At 46.0% G+C, this 17,063-nt stretch overlaps 2 protein-coding genes across 2 annotated transcripts in view; one reads left to right on the top strand and one right to left on the bottom strand.

Moving 5' to 3' along the window:
• Positions 1-6,387, bottom strand: part of Unc50 (unc-50 inner nuclear membrane RNA binding protein) — a 9,135-nt gene extending 2,748 nt beyond the window's left edge. Inside the window, exons 1-3 of the mRNA XM_004633181.3 lie at positions 6,281-6,387; positions 4,982-5,265; positions 3,787-3,907 (exon numbers count right to left, since the gene is read on the bottom strand). Coding sequence (XP_004633238.2) covers positions 3,787-3,907; positions 4,982-5,261 — 401 coding nt within the window. The 5' untranslated portion in view covers positions 5,262-5,265; positions 6,281-6,387. The remainder of the gene's footprint in view (positions 1-3,786; positions 3,908-4,981; positions 5,266-6,280) is intronic.
• A 108-nt stretch (positions 6,388-6,495) lies between these two features.
• On the top strand, positions 6,496-14,015 carry LOC101559943 (cytochrome c oxidase assembly factor 5). The gene is made up of 3 exons (XM_004633180.2): positions 6,496-6,703; positions 11,340-11,423; positions 13,558-14,015. Exons 1-3 carry the CDS (start codon positions 6,605-6,607, stop codon positions 13,597-13,599), a joined length of 225 nt encoding a protein of 74 aa, XP_004633237.1. The 5' UTR covers positions 6,496-6,604; the 3' UTR covers positions 13,600-14,015.
• The last annotated feature ends 3,048 nt before the right edge of the window (positions 14,016-17,063 follow it).

Genomic DNA, 17,063 nt, shown 5'->3' with positions numbered 1-17,063 from the left:
CCTTTAAAAAAAAAAAAAAAAAAAAAAGAGATGAACCTTTCTGGGTCTGGGGAGATGGCTCAGTAGAATAAGTGCTTGCCTGGCAAGCACAAGGGTCTGAGTTCAATCCCCGGTTCCGCAAAAAAAAAAAAGTTTAAATGGCACATGGTTTCTCTTATGGGAGGAACCCAAAAAATGTGAGAACAAAATGAAAAGCAATAGGAAGTAGGGGGTCTTTTTCAAATAAGAAGAGCAACAAGATAGGAGAGGAGGGAGGAAAAGGGATTAACAGGAGTAAAAAAAAGTGACAAGTTTAGCAAAAGGGCAGAAGAGTTGGAAGGAACAAGGAGGATGGAGGGGAGGAAGAGTGCTGTGTGCACGTGCAAAGGCCCCAGGATGAAAACAATCACGAACCGCCTTCAGCTGGGGAAGAAGACTGCCAGAACATAGGCAGTACCTGTGATGTGCTCTCAAATGTGAAGGTCACAAAGTACCAGGAGGTGAGGACCCAAGCGGGGGGCAGTGCCTGGCCTCTCAGGATAGGATGAGCAAGTGTGATGTTGAGTGGGCAGTGGAATCAGGCAGGAGAGCCACATTATGGGGCCCCTGGCCATTAAGGACTTATTTCTCCTCTTGATGAAGAGAAGCCACAGGAGTTGCAAGAAGTGACCAGCAAATGCTATGACCTGGTCTTCCTGACAGCCGTGCTGGTGAGAGCAGGCTCCAGGGACAGGAGGGTGGAGGAGTGTGTGGGAGCCTCGGATGGCCCTGCTGCGCCGGAGACACCTATCAGGATGCAGGGAGGAGCTGCCTATGAAGCGCACAGTCCAGGGCCCACAGTGGAGAGAAAAACTCACCAGTGCCTCAGCTGCCATAATCCCAGCACTCTGAGAGGCTGAGGTGGGAGACTGCAAACTCCAGCCCAGCCTACCAGTGCCTTAGCAAGGCCCCATCTCAAAATCTGAAAAAGGGCTGGGGATGTAGCTGAGGGCCCTGGTTCCATTTGTAAACAAAACAAAAAGCTCATTAGAGTGTAGATGATGCTTAAAGCCAGACCACTGACTGATGTTACCAAAAGAATAACAGAATATATACTCAAGGTCTATAACCTGTGCCAACCTCCCACTAAAAGAAGTAGGATGAGGAAAGTAGGATGAAAGAAAGCAAAGTGGCCAGCAGCGCATCTGGCCACAGAACAGTTGCTTGGGTGCCGGGCCTGCTACAGTGTGGTACAGTGCTGAGTGAATACTGTGCCCAGGGGCCAGCAAGCAGCTCTTCAAAGAAAAGCCAACCTGATCACTTATTGTAAACATAACTGGAGAAAGTCAATGTACCTCCTTATGTGTCACTGCATTTCAAATCAAGGATACAATGAAGGCTCTTCCTTAAGAGATAAGAACAGAAAACAAAGAACATGGTATAGTAAAATAAACAGTCCTGTACTTATCTAAAAATGTCAAAAATAATAGTGCTTCACCTGGACACCACAACGTACCTAAACATCCTGTCTCAGCCAAGAACACACAAATTAAGTCTACAGAATGAGGGCAATGAGCCAGGCACAGGCAGGCAGTGCCACGTGTTCTCAGAGGTGAAAGACAAAACAGCTGATCTCATGAAGGAGAGAAAAGTGGTCCCTAGCGAGTAGGAAAGGGGGGTAGGAAAGGTGAGGACAACGGAGGGATGTGGATAAAGGGCAGTGAGGTACAGACACACGAGGATTGAGTTCTAGTGTCCCACAGCACAGTAGGCTGGCTGCAGTTTCCAATTTATCACACATTTTATAAAGAGCTAAGAGTCCAAAAGTTGCCCAAAACAGAGCCCATAAATGTTTAAGGAGATAGTAACGCTAACAGCTGTGACTTGCTCCCTGCACACTGGGTACCCACGGAATTGTCCACAGCCAAAAATGTGTGTAGCAGCCTGTGCTCAGCTCCTGGGGAGCCCCTCTGGCCAAATGGTCAGTGGGCACAAAGGCTACTTGGCTTCCCCACCCACCTGTGACAGTCACCCATCTCAGCCATACTACTGAGTCCCCTGCCTCATTGTCCCGTGATCTTTGTTTCTGCTCAACAGAAATTGAGCTCCCGGCTCTACATGCCCAAGGCCAAATGTTCAGCACTCAGCCTGAGCTTGCAGGGGAAGGCAGGAAGGTGGGTGGAGCTGCCAAAGCCCACGGAAGAGCAGGGACCACACAAATGGTGAGAGTAGCAGAGGCAGAGGCCAGAGGGTGGGCAGGAGGTGGCTCTTGGGGGGCCTCCTCTGGAAGAGCCTGCAAGCTCAGGCTGTGCTGCCTCTTTCTCTCCTCCAGCCACACATGCGGTGCTCTGCTTTCTGACCTGCCCCAGAGCCAACTTCTCTCATCTCTCCCTACCCAGTGTCACCCTCTTCCCCTGCCCTAGCATGCTGCTCCACACTTCTATGCCTCTGCACTTGTTCACCTGGTGCCCCAAATCCCGTGTTCCTAAAATGCTACTTGATGTTAGTTCATGTGGTGCTTCTGAGATGACCAGATTTACACAGAATCACTTCTATTCCTAGTTCCTCACATGACTCACAGTACAACATGGATTTCCAAAACCAGTATGTTGAGCTCTTGTCTGTAACAGAAACCTCGAGACAGACTCCTGCATAAGGTGCTGAGCTCCAGGGTAACTCAGGCTCTGTGGCCACTAGACTTGCCACATGCCTAGCACACTGCTTGCTGCAAACTCAGCAAGCTAAGTTGTTGACAGCCTGACTTCTTCACGTACTGTCTTCCCCATGGCTACCTTGATAGTGAATGCGTGAGCAGTTGTTAGCAGTTTTAATTTTAGATCATGGGTGCACAGCACTTATTAATGACCTAGCACACACAGAAGCTGCACGGTACTGGTCAGAAGTTACAAAGGCAAATCAAAGGTTGGTATCATTAGAGATCAGTCTTGTTTAAAATAGTAATAGCCACCATATATCAAGCACTTAACATGTACCACGTACTTATCACACCACCATGCTCTACAGAGTGTGACAAAACTGACTGTTCACTGAATTTGACAAAAGAGACTGAGTCTAGAGCTATGTAGACTCCTGTGTTGGCAACTGAACCTGGGTCATTCTGAGACTAAAACATTCCAAGTGTCCTGGGTCAACACTGAGTACTGCGCCTGCTCAGGCACTGGTGACACACACCGCGCACAGCCTGCAGGCCAGTCCATGCAGCATGCTCCCCAGGAGGAAAGGCCAACAGAAGATCTACCCTAGGAACACGGTTGGTGGTCAGTCAACCCCAGACAAAGTTAGACGAGGAGCCCTTTTACTACAGAGAGAGGAGAGGGGGGGGGGAGGGGGAAGAGGAGAGGAGAGGGAGATTCTTAGCAGGAAAGAACTACAGATTTTTTTAAAAATTCTTTTCCAGTACACTTCACCTAATATCATAGATTCAAAGTAAGATCTCATAAAATAATCATCTAGATCTACATGGGTCTGAGCACGACAGAACCCTCCCCTACATCTGGAGTTGTACCCACTGACAAATGTAGAAAATAGTGCAACCACACAACTTAGCCAGGGTTGATAAATGCATAACATTTTTGTAAAATCAGGGATTTGGTTCCTATGACATAATTATTTTTATTATTGGCCACACTGATAATACTGAACACTCCTTAAGAGAATTTCCTGATAGTGGCACCAACACACTTCGGCAGCAAGACTAATCATTTCAGTTACTTTATCTTGGTTTCATTTTCCATCAGCTACTGCATCTCTGAAGGAAACAAATACACACTCTACCATATCTAAAAAACCAAAGATAGTGGTACTCACCACATTAAGGTTGATATCAGAAGGCCAACGCCCACACAGTCTATGAATACTACCCACAGGAGAAGTTTTATTGTTTCAAAAAATCCCATGTCCAGCACAAAACCAAATCCTATAGTGGACACTGAAAGAAAGATTTACAAGATTCACTCAGGCATTGTGCTAGGTTCTGGGGCTACAGGACACATTCCTTGGTGTTCTGGTGTAAACCTTCAATGTCCCTTGAAGGGCTATGTCTAAAAGTTTGGCTGCCAGCCTGTGGTGCTACTGGAAGGGGATGGAACCTTTATGAGGTAAGGTAGGCTCTTCAGGGTGTGCCCTGGAGAGGGATATCAAGATCCCCGCTTCACAGAGCCTTCCCCGTCACTCTACTACCCACCATCATGAGGTGAACAGCCCCTGCTGCATTGCACACTCTCTACCACGTTGTTCTGCCTCACCACAGGCCGATGACCATGGACTGAAATCTCTAAACTATAAGCCAAAAAAACCCCATTTCCTCCTTTTAGGTTAACTCAGATATTTTGTTTCAGCAATGGATAGCTGATACATTTGGCCACCAGATTCCCACATAGACACTGAAAGAAAACCCCAAAGATGTGTTTTATGTAACTGATGGAGAAATGCAAATCCCTTTGGAATGCAGATTTATGAAACTTACTGAGCAGGGCTCTTGCCTTGGCATAGAGAAGGACCTCACACATTTAGAAATCAGGTTAAGGTGAAACACACCCTACACACTTGAAAACTTTACAGTTTAACAGGTGACTGGCACTCATTCAATATACTACTGGAGAACGTACAAGCAGGTTTTCAAGTTCCCACCTGTACTTTTAGAACTCTCTGGGTTTGCCTAATTGTGAAATGCAACTTCCAATCTTGATATTCCTTTTCATGGCAAGATGGAATTTGGGTATCAGTTTGCAGTAGCTAAAAGACACACAGTGAATCTTATCCCTTGCTTTTCAAATCCTGAAGTCGCAATTTAACCTACTCTAGCATCTGCTTGGGATATGGAAGAATACATCTCTTTCTTATGAGATTTTTTAGGGTTCAGGAAAAGGAAAAAGTTACACATATCCCCAAATTCAGACCCACAACATATTTACATAGGAAAACATCCTCCACATGACAAGCCCACTCTGAAAGGGTTCATTCTTTCTCTGACTCTATGGGAGATAAACTAATGAAGACTTACCACAGAGCCAGATACTTAACAGGACCAAGAAAGCAGGATCATCTCTGGCCCACTGGTCCTTTGTCTGCTTCCTGTAATGAAAGTTTCTATAAACTCTCTGTGGGGAAGTGAACAGGTAGAGCATCTGCCAGGCAGCAAACTCAAAATCCATCTGCCGAAAACGAAAAAGCCTTCTGAGGTATTTGTAGCGCTTTGCTCCAGCCGTGTGTCTTGCTGCATCCCTGGAACTCAAGACTCCATTCCCGTGCATCGAGGAATTCATTGCAGTACTCGGTAACATCTTCCTAGATGGAAGCAAAAGACTGCTTTTACATATAATCCGGAGAAACTTGTTGACTACCAGCAACTCCTCCTCCAAGTTATTAAGCATGGAAGGAGGTCACTTTATGGTTTTTTCCACCCTCTGAGGGGTTTGGGGTCAAAAGAGAACGGGCTGAGGCGTCTTGGGGCTTGAAAACTGCAGACCGCAGTTCTAGCTGCGACAGGGCCACGCCCTCAGAACCACGTAACAACATTTAATCACTATCCTTGCGCTTCTCACGCTTCACCCCGCTCTATCCTCAGCCCTCCCAGGCAACCACTGTTCGGAAAGGACAAGCAAAGAGGCACAGGAAGCCAAAGTGAGCTCCCTAAGAGGCACCACTGTGACGTCGCCAAGACCGGAACTCTCGCCCAAAATTCTGATTTTTAAGTCATCAAGCATTTAAACCCTGAAGATTAGAAAGCAATGTTATTCAGGTCCATCAGCGTACACCTGTTCATTAGAATGTGATTAAAAAAAAAAAAAAAGCAAAACTCCATAGTGCTTTACCCAGAATAGTAATGGGGTGACGGTGTGGGAGTCCTGTCCAGCCGGTTCGGAGGCGGGAGAGCACAGGTCACCCCCCGACCCCCACACCCGCGGCCTGCCCCCCACTCCACTTCGCAAGCTTCCGGGACTCCAGCGGCGCCTTGCCCGGCCCTGCCCTGGTGCTTCCCCGGTAGCCCGGGGTTTCAGGAACGGCTGTCAGGTTTAGCAAATAAAAATACAGTCCACCTAGTTACACTGGAATTTCGAATTAGCAAAGAATGAGGCGCATGCAGTATCTCGGACACGCTTATATTAAAAATTATTACTTTTTCTGTCCCTCTAATGTGAGTCCTTGATTTTATCCAGCAACTCGACTGTGGCCCAGCGCTCCAGGGCCAGCCGCGGGAATGGTCACGGCCTAATTGCCTTAACTACCTGCCACGAACTGCCAGAGGAGAGGACTCCTGTTTGAACTCCTGTACACGGGCACAGAAGCCATCAGGTCTCACCTGGAGCTCTGGTGTGGCCTCAAGCCAGAGCTACTGTCCCACCACTGCCCAGAAGCTGAGCCCAGGCGCGACCAGGCTAACTTCCCTTCTTGCTACGTAACCAGAGCTGGAGGCGCGTCTTATTACGTCATGCACATCCACGTCCGTCGCGCGCGCAATGCCTTTCGGGACTTGTAGTCCACCCCGCCCGACAGCGGAGGACCTACCGGAAGTCACCTGAACCTCTTCCGGTTTCTTCGGCAGTGGGCGTCGTTTGCCCACCAGCTAGGTGGTATCTGCTGAAGACTGTGAGGGTAGAGACGGCGGCGGGCGGGAGGCTTCGTAATGCCCCGTTATTACGAGGACAAGCCAGAGGGCGGCGCGTGCGCGGGTTTGAAGGAGGACTTGGGGGCATGTCTGCTGCAGTCGGACTGTGTGCTCCAGGTAGCGCGGCCGGGCGCTCCGGGTGGTGGCCGCGCCTGCATCCGGGTGGCAGGCTCGGCAAAGGTCTCCCTGTCGGTCTGTGGTGGCCGTCGTGACCGGGGTGTTGGTCACATGTCCAGCTGCTGAACTGTGGCAGATCCCGGGGCTGTGGGAGTCTCCGTTCCTTCTGGCCTTCAATAGGAGATAACCATACCTGCCCCGTCGGGTTTTGTAAATATTAAGCCATTTCGGTTTAAAACACGTTTATGGAACTCTGGGGGCGTGCTAAATACTGGAGAATAAGAGCTTTCTCGACCGTGTTAAGAGATGACAATGCACATAAACAGTTGTTAGAGTCCCGTAAGCCTGACCTGGCGCGCGGCACCGGCCAGCAGTTTCTGCTCTGTACACTTGGCCCGGACTGTTGTGTTTTTGTCTTGTGTTGGTTTTACAGTAACTGGTTTCTAGAGTTGAAGTGCTTTACCTTCTCGGACGTTAGGCGTACACTTTCCCCATCTTGTAACCGCCACTCCTTCTTCCCTTGCGACTGTCCCAGGGTTTGTCAGCCCTCGACCTGCCTGCCCTGAGACACAGTGAAATTCAACTTTGACCAGGGACTCGTTTTTTGAACCTGCGTAAAGCCCACAATGCAGTTTCTGCATTTGGTGGTGTCCTCTCAAAAAGCTGCGTGCATTTCAAAAAAATGCCTGCTGCCCCTAAATCGTTAGCCAGCCTCTACCAGTATTTCTACTGAGTCAGGATTTATGGCTGATTCACTGATTTTACCAGTTAAACTCAACTCCCAGTGTCTCATAAAACTTCAGAGTTATAAAAATGAGATTATGAAATCCAGCTTCCTTATACAGAGGAGGAAACTGAAATGCTTGTGGTTTCGGACTCCCATGTTCAGGGATGTTTTTAATTTGCTGCTTCATTCATTGGTGCCTGTGTTCAGCAAGGGCCAAGTAAGTGCCAGGCACTGGTGGTACAAAAATGGATTTAACTTCTGACATAAACTTTTACTTATGGGAGACATACACTTGTATGGATTCAGTTCTAATACTAAGGCCTGTGTAAGCCATTTAGTAAATAACTTGTTTATAAGGAAAAACAATTACTGAGTCCAACTTAGCGCAAGTGATCGTGCCTCAGAAGTTGGACACTTCTCACAGAGGAGGTGACCTTTGAGCCTGAGACTTAAAGGCTGAGTAGCAGTTTATCAAATAAAGGAGTGGTAGCTCTTATGATCCTGGGGAGAATCTGAATGCATAGCAGGAGCAGAGGCGTGGAGATGTGGAGGGGGGGCCCAAAGAGGGTCCTGCAGGCCTGGAGCTGAGACTGTTAGGATCCCTGAGAGGAAAGCTGCAGTCTCTTCCGTGTCAGAGGAGGAGATGAGATTTCTCCTGACTTTCACCAACCCAGAATGCCATGGAGGCGAGCAGTGGAGCAGAAGATAGAGTAGGCTCATGGAAAAAACTGGGAGTGGAAGACAGTACTAGTGGCAAGAGCAATGTGGGGTTTTTGTTTTGTTTTTTCAGTGGCTGAACACATTTCCAAGTGGCAGCACTCTAAGAACAAACACAGTACTGATGAGTGGGGTGCCTTTTGTCATGTGTAGAAAGTGGGTCTCTGGAAAGCTTGAAAGCCTTGGGCAGAGGCTTGCTGTTCATCCCATCACATGGTCTTACTGATGCTGAACATGGGAAGCTGAACAGTCCTCAGCCTGAAGTGCGTTTGTGGTTTGTGCTTTTCCTTGATGGTGCCCTCAGCCAGTGTGAAAGGGCCATGGTGGGCAGAGTATTGAGCTTTGCAAGTCAAGACAATCCACTGTTGTCTTGGGTGGTGTTGTGGTTACACCTGCAGGCCATTCCCCACTAGATTCTGAGGTCTGGGGCTGCTCTGAGACTTTCTTAGCTTCTGGAATAAAGGAGTTACTATGATCTTCAGGCAGATGGGTGGTATAATCTCACTCCTTGCTAGTCTGTAACTCACCTGAAACCTGCAGCATCTCACTGGAGAGAAAAGGCCCACATACACGAATATTTCTTTCTAGGTGAGATAGTCAAGGAACTGTAGGGACCTGGAGAAATTCAGGCTAACGGTGTAAGGGTGTGAGTTCAGAGATGACGTGAGGAAAAGGCAGGTGCAAAGGCATTTCTGAGGTAGACTTCTGAGTGTTAGGACTCCTGGGGAGCAGAAAGCCTTCCCTGGCAGCCCTGCTGACTTAAGAATCACCTGTGGGAGGGGCAGGAAAGCTTGAGAGTAGATTCTGCCACTATCCCCACAATCCAGTGAGTTACGTATCTACTGTGTTGTACTTGGACATATCCATTTGGGGGAGCGCTGGCTGATTTTGATCTCAGAAGGCAAAAAGGCTAGGAACTATATTAGGGTATAGGTATGAGGGGCTTAAAGGAGGTAGAGCTCTTGCCTTTGCTCTTACATCTTTAGGAATAGGGCCTTGGTGGCTTCCCTGTCCCCCATGGACCCATACACTGCTGATCATATGGCCCTAGGGACCGTGAGGGAAAATAGGATGTTACTGTCTTCCTCGTGGTCTGAGCTAGCCTAGCGGAGCTCAGGCTTTGTGGTCTTATGAAGTGGGGGAGGAGAGACATGTCTCTCTACCAAGCACTAACCTTTTTTAACCCTGATTCTTTACACATTTCTCAAACAAGTCAACTAGCTAGAACTAAGTCACAAGGAGTAGCTCACGGAAATCTCAGTCACAGAACTCTGGCTCGACCATGTGTGTGACTGAAAAGGAAGAGTGGCTATTAGAGATGGGGCGCAGTCTCACTGGAGTGGTGGTGGGGGGTGAAATTCCATTTCTCTGCTTTAGTGTATGTTGATGGATCTTTCCTCCAGGCAGTTGGCAGCATAAGCTGAAAGCTTACGAAAGTGGTAGCATCTTAGATACAGTGTGGGGAAGCATCAGCTTATATGTTTAGTCTTTTTATCTCTCCGCTCTCCTTCCTGTGAGCAGCTGATGCCATCAGCAGCAGTGCTGAGTCTTGGGAGGAACAGGGTAGGCAAGGAAGCCAACTGCACCACTCCTGCCAATGACAACTGAAATATGGGACCTAGACTGGAAGAGGTATTCCTAGGAATGGGAGCACCACAGGCATGGGACTCTGGAGCTTTTTTTCATAGTGAAAACTAAGAGAGTATGACTATCCCTAGTGAAGAAAGGTTTGAGGAAATGGTCCCTGGGCTGGGCTGGAGAATTGGTTTCCCTGAAGGGAAAACCATAGCCGCAAAGCAGGTAAAATGGGGTTACATTCCCTGGAGATGATCCCAGCCTGTCCTGTGAGCATCTGGGTAGCGTTTCCTACCTCATAAACAAGGTTCAGGTTTTAGGGTGACTGAGTGACACTTTTCACCCACAAAGAGCTAAAAATACCAGTTTCTAGATTTTTATATAAACGTATGAAAGAAAGGTGTTCCACTGAAACCAGTGTTTTCAAAAACTCAAGAGCTCCTCTGAGATGCCTAAAAGTTATAATTTTTCACTGTAACAAAGCAAGAATCATTTTTTTAATGTGTCAGTTAATTAGGTTCCTAGTAAGAAATTTAGAACACTAATTTTGGAGGATAAATTCCATTTGTCAGAGCAAAAAATAGATCACAGGTAGCACTGGAGCTGAGGAACCGCTTTGATTTTTGCTAAAATCTGTGAGTCCACTGCTTTCTGATCCACCTTGCGCTGCTCTGAAATCTGGTATCTCTCTTTCTTGGTATTGAAGATCTTGCCCTCCTGGTGTCTGGGTTTCTGCAACTTCTTCTTGAAGTAAACATCAGTGAGGCGTTTGGGGATTTTCACTTTGATACCAATTTTTGTCGAGGTGGCAATGACAAAGTTCTGGTGTGTTCTTCATAGAGGAATATGATTAAGACTAAGAGGCCCAGTCACAAGTAGCAAGCCACTGGCCAACTGCTTTAGGAAGACCACTCTCTTGCCTCTGTGACGCCTGGTGAGGATGATCAAGATGGTGCCAGGAGTGATGCTAGCTCGAAGTTTCCTCCCATGCTGACTGAAGGGTTTCTTGCCGTGGCTTAAGAGCTTTTGGGGCACATCTTCAGTAGGGTAGTACCTAGGTATTGTTCGAAGCTTAGCCACCTGGGTACTTCCATTCTTGTCTCCACTGACTGGTTTTGTGATTGTGGCAAGAACTTTCTCCTTTTTCTTCTCAACCTTTGATTTAGCAGCTGTGTACTTTCTCCTGTACAAAGCCTTTCTGGAATACATAGCAGATTGGGAGTATCTACCGATTCCTCTAACCAGGACAGGACTTTGGCTGCCCCTTCTTAGACTTTTTTTTGCCTTCACCTTACTCTTTTACCAGTACCACTGGCAGAAGCCTTCTTGGCTTTGGGTTTCTTCTCTTTAGTGTCTGGCTTCTCAGGTTTTTTTGCCCGCCATCTTGCAAGATGGAAAAGAGCAAGAACCATTTCTTAACTATCTTTTTTTTTTTTGGTACTGGGATTGAACTCAGGACTTTGCACTTGCCAGGCAGGCACGTATGCCACTGAGCCATCTCCCCAGCAGAACCACTTCTTATATAACTTTTTCTCTTTAGTAGAACTTCTTAGAAGGAGAGTTGTTTTGTACTCTGGGAGGAAACTTCCCAGGTATTTATACTGTTCTGTGTCACAGGAAGGAAAATCCCCTCGGGAGTGCTTGAAGGAAGGATACTGCAAAGCTCTGAAATACTCATTTTTTGAGTGTAAAAGATCAATGGTAAGTGTTTTAAAAGATTTTAAACAGTTTTTGTTAAATATTAGTTACACAGGGTTTAATATGCAAGTGACTTAGTAGTCTTATCTAGGTTGCAGCGGCATAGTTTGAAAAAAAGGATGGAGACAATGGGTCCTCCAGGGAGTTAAACATTAGGTGGCATTCATGAAAACCCCGCACTGACGGTTGTTACCCAGTCAGGATGCCGACCCCGGCTGTGCTGCACTCCATGAGGTTCATATAGTGAGAGAATGAGAGCTGGTGACAGAACTGTGCAGGGTGGACTCTGGTCACCAAGCACTCAGGTCACTTGTGTTATGCTCCAACCGATTCTGTCCAGACCGAAGGTATGTGCGCTTCTGCCCAGATGGCTAGAAAAATATGTCAGTATGTTTGAATTTTGGAGCGATGGATTGTGGAAGGAGGCCCTAAGAATACTGCTAATTTCTGGCGTTCAAGTGATGGTTCTCTGCCAAATTTTTCTGTCACTTAACATAGAGGAAATTTTTTCTTCCCTTGCTTCACATAGTTTTGTTACCCATGTACAATGAAATCTGTAGATATGTCAGATATTTCAAAGCATGCTTAGATCATTGACAAGTTGGAACTGTTAGGGTAAGGCCTTATAATGAGTTGTACCACACAAACCTATCTGATGACAATTTACAGTAAACTCCCCAAAAGTATTTGCCTAAAGGTTATTCTGTGATCTCCAAAAACATTAAGAAATTACAGCTTTTCACAATTTACCTACCTCCTACAGAAATTGCAAACAATCAAGAATAAAAAGTCCAAGTGCTCTGACTTCCTCAGCACTTGGCTTGCTGTGCCATTGGAAAAGAGCAGTCCAGGGATCTTCTCAGCAGACTCTAGCAGGTCCTACACTCTTTCCCAAAGGCCAGAGTCCCCGCTGGTCCTCAGAATGGGTGGAGTCATGTCATGCGTGACAGCTGCTGCTCTTACAGGCTTGGCAATGCAGAAACATGACAAATTGTGTGGGTAACTTTGCTTACCATTTCAGACGGGGTAAGGTGAGATGGCAAGTTTGTGCGCTGTCTTCTTGTAGTATGAACAGCACACCACTCTGACCATGGTTCCCATACAAAGATTTGTTTTTCAAAAATGGCCCTTAGGTAATCTGTGTTGTGCTCAGATGAGCAAGTGGCCGGCTGTCCTGAGGCTATGGTGGACTCACTGCCAGGCCCATCTCCAGAATGAGTCCTTCCCGCGGAATTTCTGAGCGTGACACTGCTTTCTACAGACTGGCCTTATGCTTGACTCTCTTAGTTACTCATTGCTGAGACAAAATACCCGATATCCAGAATTAAAGGAAGGTTTATTTAACTCAGTTTGCATAGGTTTCAGTCCATAATAAGCTGGCCCCAAGGCAGGCTGGCACATGGTAGAGGGGCAGTAGTTAATGGCTGTGGAAGACCACAAAAGCAGCAAGAGAAAGCACTTGGTCAAGCCTCTGTCTGTCCCCTACCTAGTATGCAGGCTGCCCGCCCTAGGGCAGGTGTAGCACTCATACCATTAATCCCGGCATTATGACATGAACCAGTCACAAACTAGACTCAACCACCTCTGAAAAACCCTGCCCCCAGTGACCTCATGAGGCTGTGGGGGACATCCAGACACCAACAGGAACACTGACTTCAGAAGCCTCCTCTGTCCTGGCCACGTGAGGAAGTGGCTGCCTCAGACTTACTTGAAGAAATGTCCCATCAGCCTAGAAGGTGGCTCACATGAAGGGCTTTAACACCAAGACTGTGTGTTACCTAATAAGGTCTCTTCTGCTTTTCTCTGTTGCTAAAGAGTTCAAATATGTCTGAATATTAACCTAAATAAAACTTAATTGGAATTTTAGGTTTTCAAGAAGAACCTAAATGTTGAGTGTTTAAAGGACAAGACAAGCATAGTCTGGGTTCTGTTTGAGAAGACAATCCTTATTGATCACCCCTAACTGGAACTATTATTTTTGGAGAAATTTTTGTTACTTATTTTTTTTTTTCTTCTAAGTAGCTCTGAGAATTGATTTTGTTGGAAACGTTTACTTCATGTGTGACTGACACCACTTACCAAAGTTGTATTTAATTGTGTTACACTAAATTTGATTAAAGTATACATTTATTTTCAGTTGGATGCCAGATCAAGATTCAGAGGAAGAAAAGGATATTGATACCGTTTTGCTGAGGGCAAGATGAAAACCAACAAAGGATTTCCTCTGGTCATTAACATAGAAAAGCTAATACTTTTTGCTCTGTTTGGTTGGGCCCATTTTCCCTATACAACAGTGGAAAAAACAGATGAATTGGTTTTTTAATCTGTATAAGGGAAATGTAGCTCCTACTTTATTTTTAGAAGATCATTTTAGTTGAACAGTTTTGAGGACTGTCCTAAAGCACAAAGAATGGGAAGGTTATTTTCAAACTTGACCCTTTAATCAAAATTACACAGATTTGATGCCACTGATGTGACTGACAGTAATATGAAGCCTGTGCAGATGAGGTTTATTGGAAAAGTTTAGGATAAAACTTTTACTCAGTTTGTCCTGCTTGGTTCTAAATAAATTGTTTGAGTCCTTGGAAAAGATGCTTTATTTGCTCCAGTTCACTGAAGTACCGGCCTCAAAACTTTAACCCCCCACCCCGTCCCCGGCACAGCTGGGTGCCAGCCCTGATGGTATTGCCAGGGCTCTTCCATCTCTCAGTCTGATCCTCTCCACATAAAAGCCAGTGTCAGCCTATGCCTTGAGCCTTAACATCAGACCCAAAAGGGAGAAAGCATACTTTCCTTACCAGGGTCCACAATCAGATCCTGCTGAGGGACTTGGGTCTCCCCTGGATTGCCTGTCCTGGACAAGATCCCCTGGTGCCTGGTCTTGGCTGGGCCTGGGCCTGTGCACTGTGATTGGTAAAAACCATGGGAATCACACTGGCTAGGTGACTGGCTATTCCTGAAGTAGAAAGTGGAGCAAACTGAAACAGTACTCACTACACATAGCCAAGGGGAAAAGCAGGCAGTGCTGGAGAAGTTTAAAGTTCAGATTTTTTTTTTTCTGCATGTCATGGTTTGGGGTTTTTGCAAGGTGAACAATATAGTCAGGACACATTTTATAATAATATTTTATAATGAATCACCCAAGAATCACAAGTGCAGGAAATCTGTCCACACACTAAATACTAAACAATCCAGCCGAGGGCCTATATCCTAATATCTTGCATGAGTCCAGCTGGAAACCTGGAGCTGATAACAATGCCTCCCATAAGTCGAACTGGAGGCCTAGAGCAGCTCACAACAAAGTCTTACGCAGGTCCACTGCATGGATATGTCCTGGAAAGGCCCAAAGGTCAGTGGTGGAAGCTAGGAAGTCTATGCCAGTGGGATGAAGTATCTGCTAGGAAGCTGAGGGATCTGAACTTGAGCTAGGAAGCAATGCTCAAAGTTAAGCACCAGAGCTCCCCCAAAAGTACTGTAGCCATCCTCAGCAAGAGGTCCTGAGCTCTTCCAGTGATGAGCAAAGCCAAGTTCCCATCAAGAAAGCCAATGTGACAAGCTTCATGAGGCTGAGCAGTGCACATCTTCCCCTCCAGAGCCTGGAATCAATGCTCAATGAAGACCCAAGCTCCTCCAAAGTTCATTAGGAAAGCCAACATGACAAGGTCCTCCAGCAGAACAGCCCAAGAGAACCAGCAGCTTCCAACAGCTCCAACAGCTTCTCCAAACAGCGTCCCTAACAGCATTCCAGCAGCTTCTCCTGTTCTGCTTTTATGCTGCTGGCAACAATCCTTAGGTGGGCCTCCTGCACCCAGCCCCAGACTAGTTTAATTCAGCTGGGTGTAGTAAGTGGATCACCCGTTAGAAATCCACTATAGTCCACCCGTGGTCAACTTGATAACCATACACATTTCTTAAAGTCTTTCATGGCAGATTTGTGAAAAGTTAACATGTCTTGATGTATTTAGATTTACATTAATGTTACAATTACATACACAATTTTTTTGCACTCATTCCTGCACCAAAAACAAAATTTTAAAAGATGATCAAAATTTAAGGTTAAAACGCAATACTTTGATTAATTAACCTGATTATAAACATATATAGACAACATAAACATTAAAAAACTTATTACAATCACAGTCCCTTATTTCCCATTAGTTTTTACAAAGCATGGCAAGACTAAAAATTAGGGATGTCCTGATTTAAATACACTCATCTTCAGGTGAAAAGCTTCAGGTGATGTTTACATTGTCCTAACAATAATATTGTCTGCTATTTCATCCTTGCAATCAAATGTCTATTAGAGCCACCTCTCTGGCCAAATGTATCAACTTACTGGCTCTTCATTCTTTTTTACATTTTAAAATTTTTTAGGGAAGGGTCTACAGGGTGTTCAAGGTCTCACTATTAGATTGGACTCATAGTGATATGCCTGTTTACTGCCTCCCAAAAGCTGGGATTACAGGGGCACGCCACCACGCCCAGTCTCAATTGCCATCTCAGTGTGCCCTGGGGGGTGGGGCCAGCAAGGCAGGTCCATGACTCTTCATTCTTAGTTTCAAATATAGGTCTGGCTAAAAGCCCTCAACAGTAATTGCTACCTTACCAACAGATTTTATTTTTTTGGTAGTACCAGGGATTGAACTCAGGACCTTGTGCTTGTCAGGCAAGCACTTATTCCACTGAGCTATCTCCCTGGCCCTGAAATTTTTCTTAATCCACCCAGGCAGTATCTCCAAACACAAGCAAAATGCAGATCAAATTTCTGCTAAAGCAAAATATACTACCTGGGTCCAGCTCCCAATGCAGTTCTCAATTGAAGTACCCTCAGCTTAACTGGCAGCATTTCCACAAGTACTCTGATTTTCCAGGCTCTAATCAGAGTCTCCAATATAGTTTATAGCATATAGTAAGAATGTCTCTTGGGCTAGTCTCACAAAACATTTCCAAATTAATCACAAAGGTTCTTATATCACAAGGCCAGGCAACATCACAGTAATAGCCCCACTCCTGGTACCAATTTTGAAATTCTGTCTCAGTTGCTTTTCACTTGTTGTTGGGACAAAATACCCAACATGCAGAATGAAGGAAGGAAAGGTTTATTTAGCTCACAGTCACTGGAAGTTTCAGTCCAATACTCACTTGGCTCCAAGGCAGAGTGGCACATGGCAGAGAACAACTGTTCATGGCAGTGGCAAAAAGCAAGAGCAAATGAGAGGAGTAGCAGTAACAACAACAGAGAGCAAATCTGTCTCCCTTATGTTGCATTCAGACTATCTGCCTTAGGCTGGGTGTAGTACTCACACCCATAATCCCAGCAGCACTCACACCGATAATCCCAGTGGCTCATGAGTTAATCACAAACTCTAGAAGTCCGCCCCATGATTTACATGAAGCTTTGAGGGGACACCTAGATATAGACCATAACACTGTACTATATGGTTTGAATCCAGGGCCTTGTGCATGCAGGGCCAAGTGCACCTCTACTGAGCTGTACCTCCAGCCTTAAAATCACAGTAATTTTATTTTCAACACTTAATCCAGCAGAGCCAAATAGGAATTTAAGTTTCCAACTTTATTTTTGGCACTGAAGATAATGAAGAGCCACAGCATCTCCACAGTGGAGATAAGCAATCAAGGTTC

The sequence above is a fragment of the Octodon degus genome, unplaced genomic scaffold (assembly GCF_000260255.1).
Source record: "Octodon degus isolate 3935 unplaced genomic scaffold, OctDeg1.0 scaffold00052, whole genome shotgun sequence".
NCBI lineage: Eukaryota > Metazoa > Chordata > Mammalia > Rodentia > Octodontidae > Octodon > Octodon degus.
Note: the sequence above shows the minus strand (reverse complement) of the source record. Positions and strands in the feature narration are given on the sequence as shown.

Coding starts and splice junctions, on each gene's coding strand:
- LOC101559943 (XM_004633180.2), top strand. CDS start 6,605: ATGCCCCGTTATTACGAGGACAAGCCAGAGGGCGGCGCGTGCGCGGGT. Junction 6,704..11,339: donor AGTCGGACTGTGTGCTCCAG/GTAGCGCGGCCG, acceptor TCTGTGTCACAG/GAAGGAAAATCCCCTCGGGA. Junction 11,424..13,557: donor TTGAGTGTAAAAGATCAATG/GTAAGTGTTTTA, acceptor ATTTATTTTCAG/TTGGATGCCAGATCAAGATT.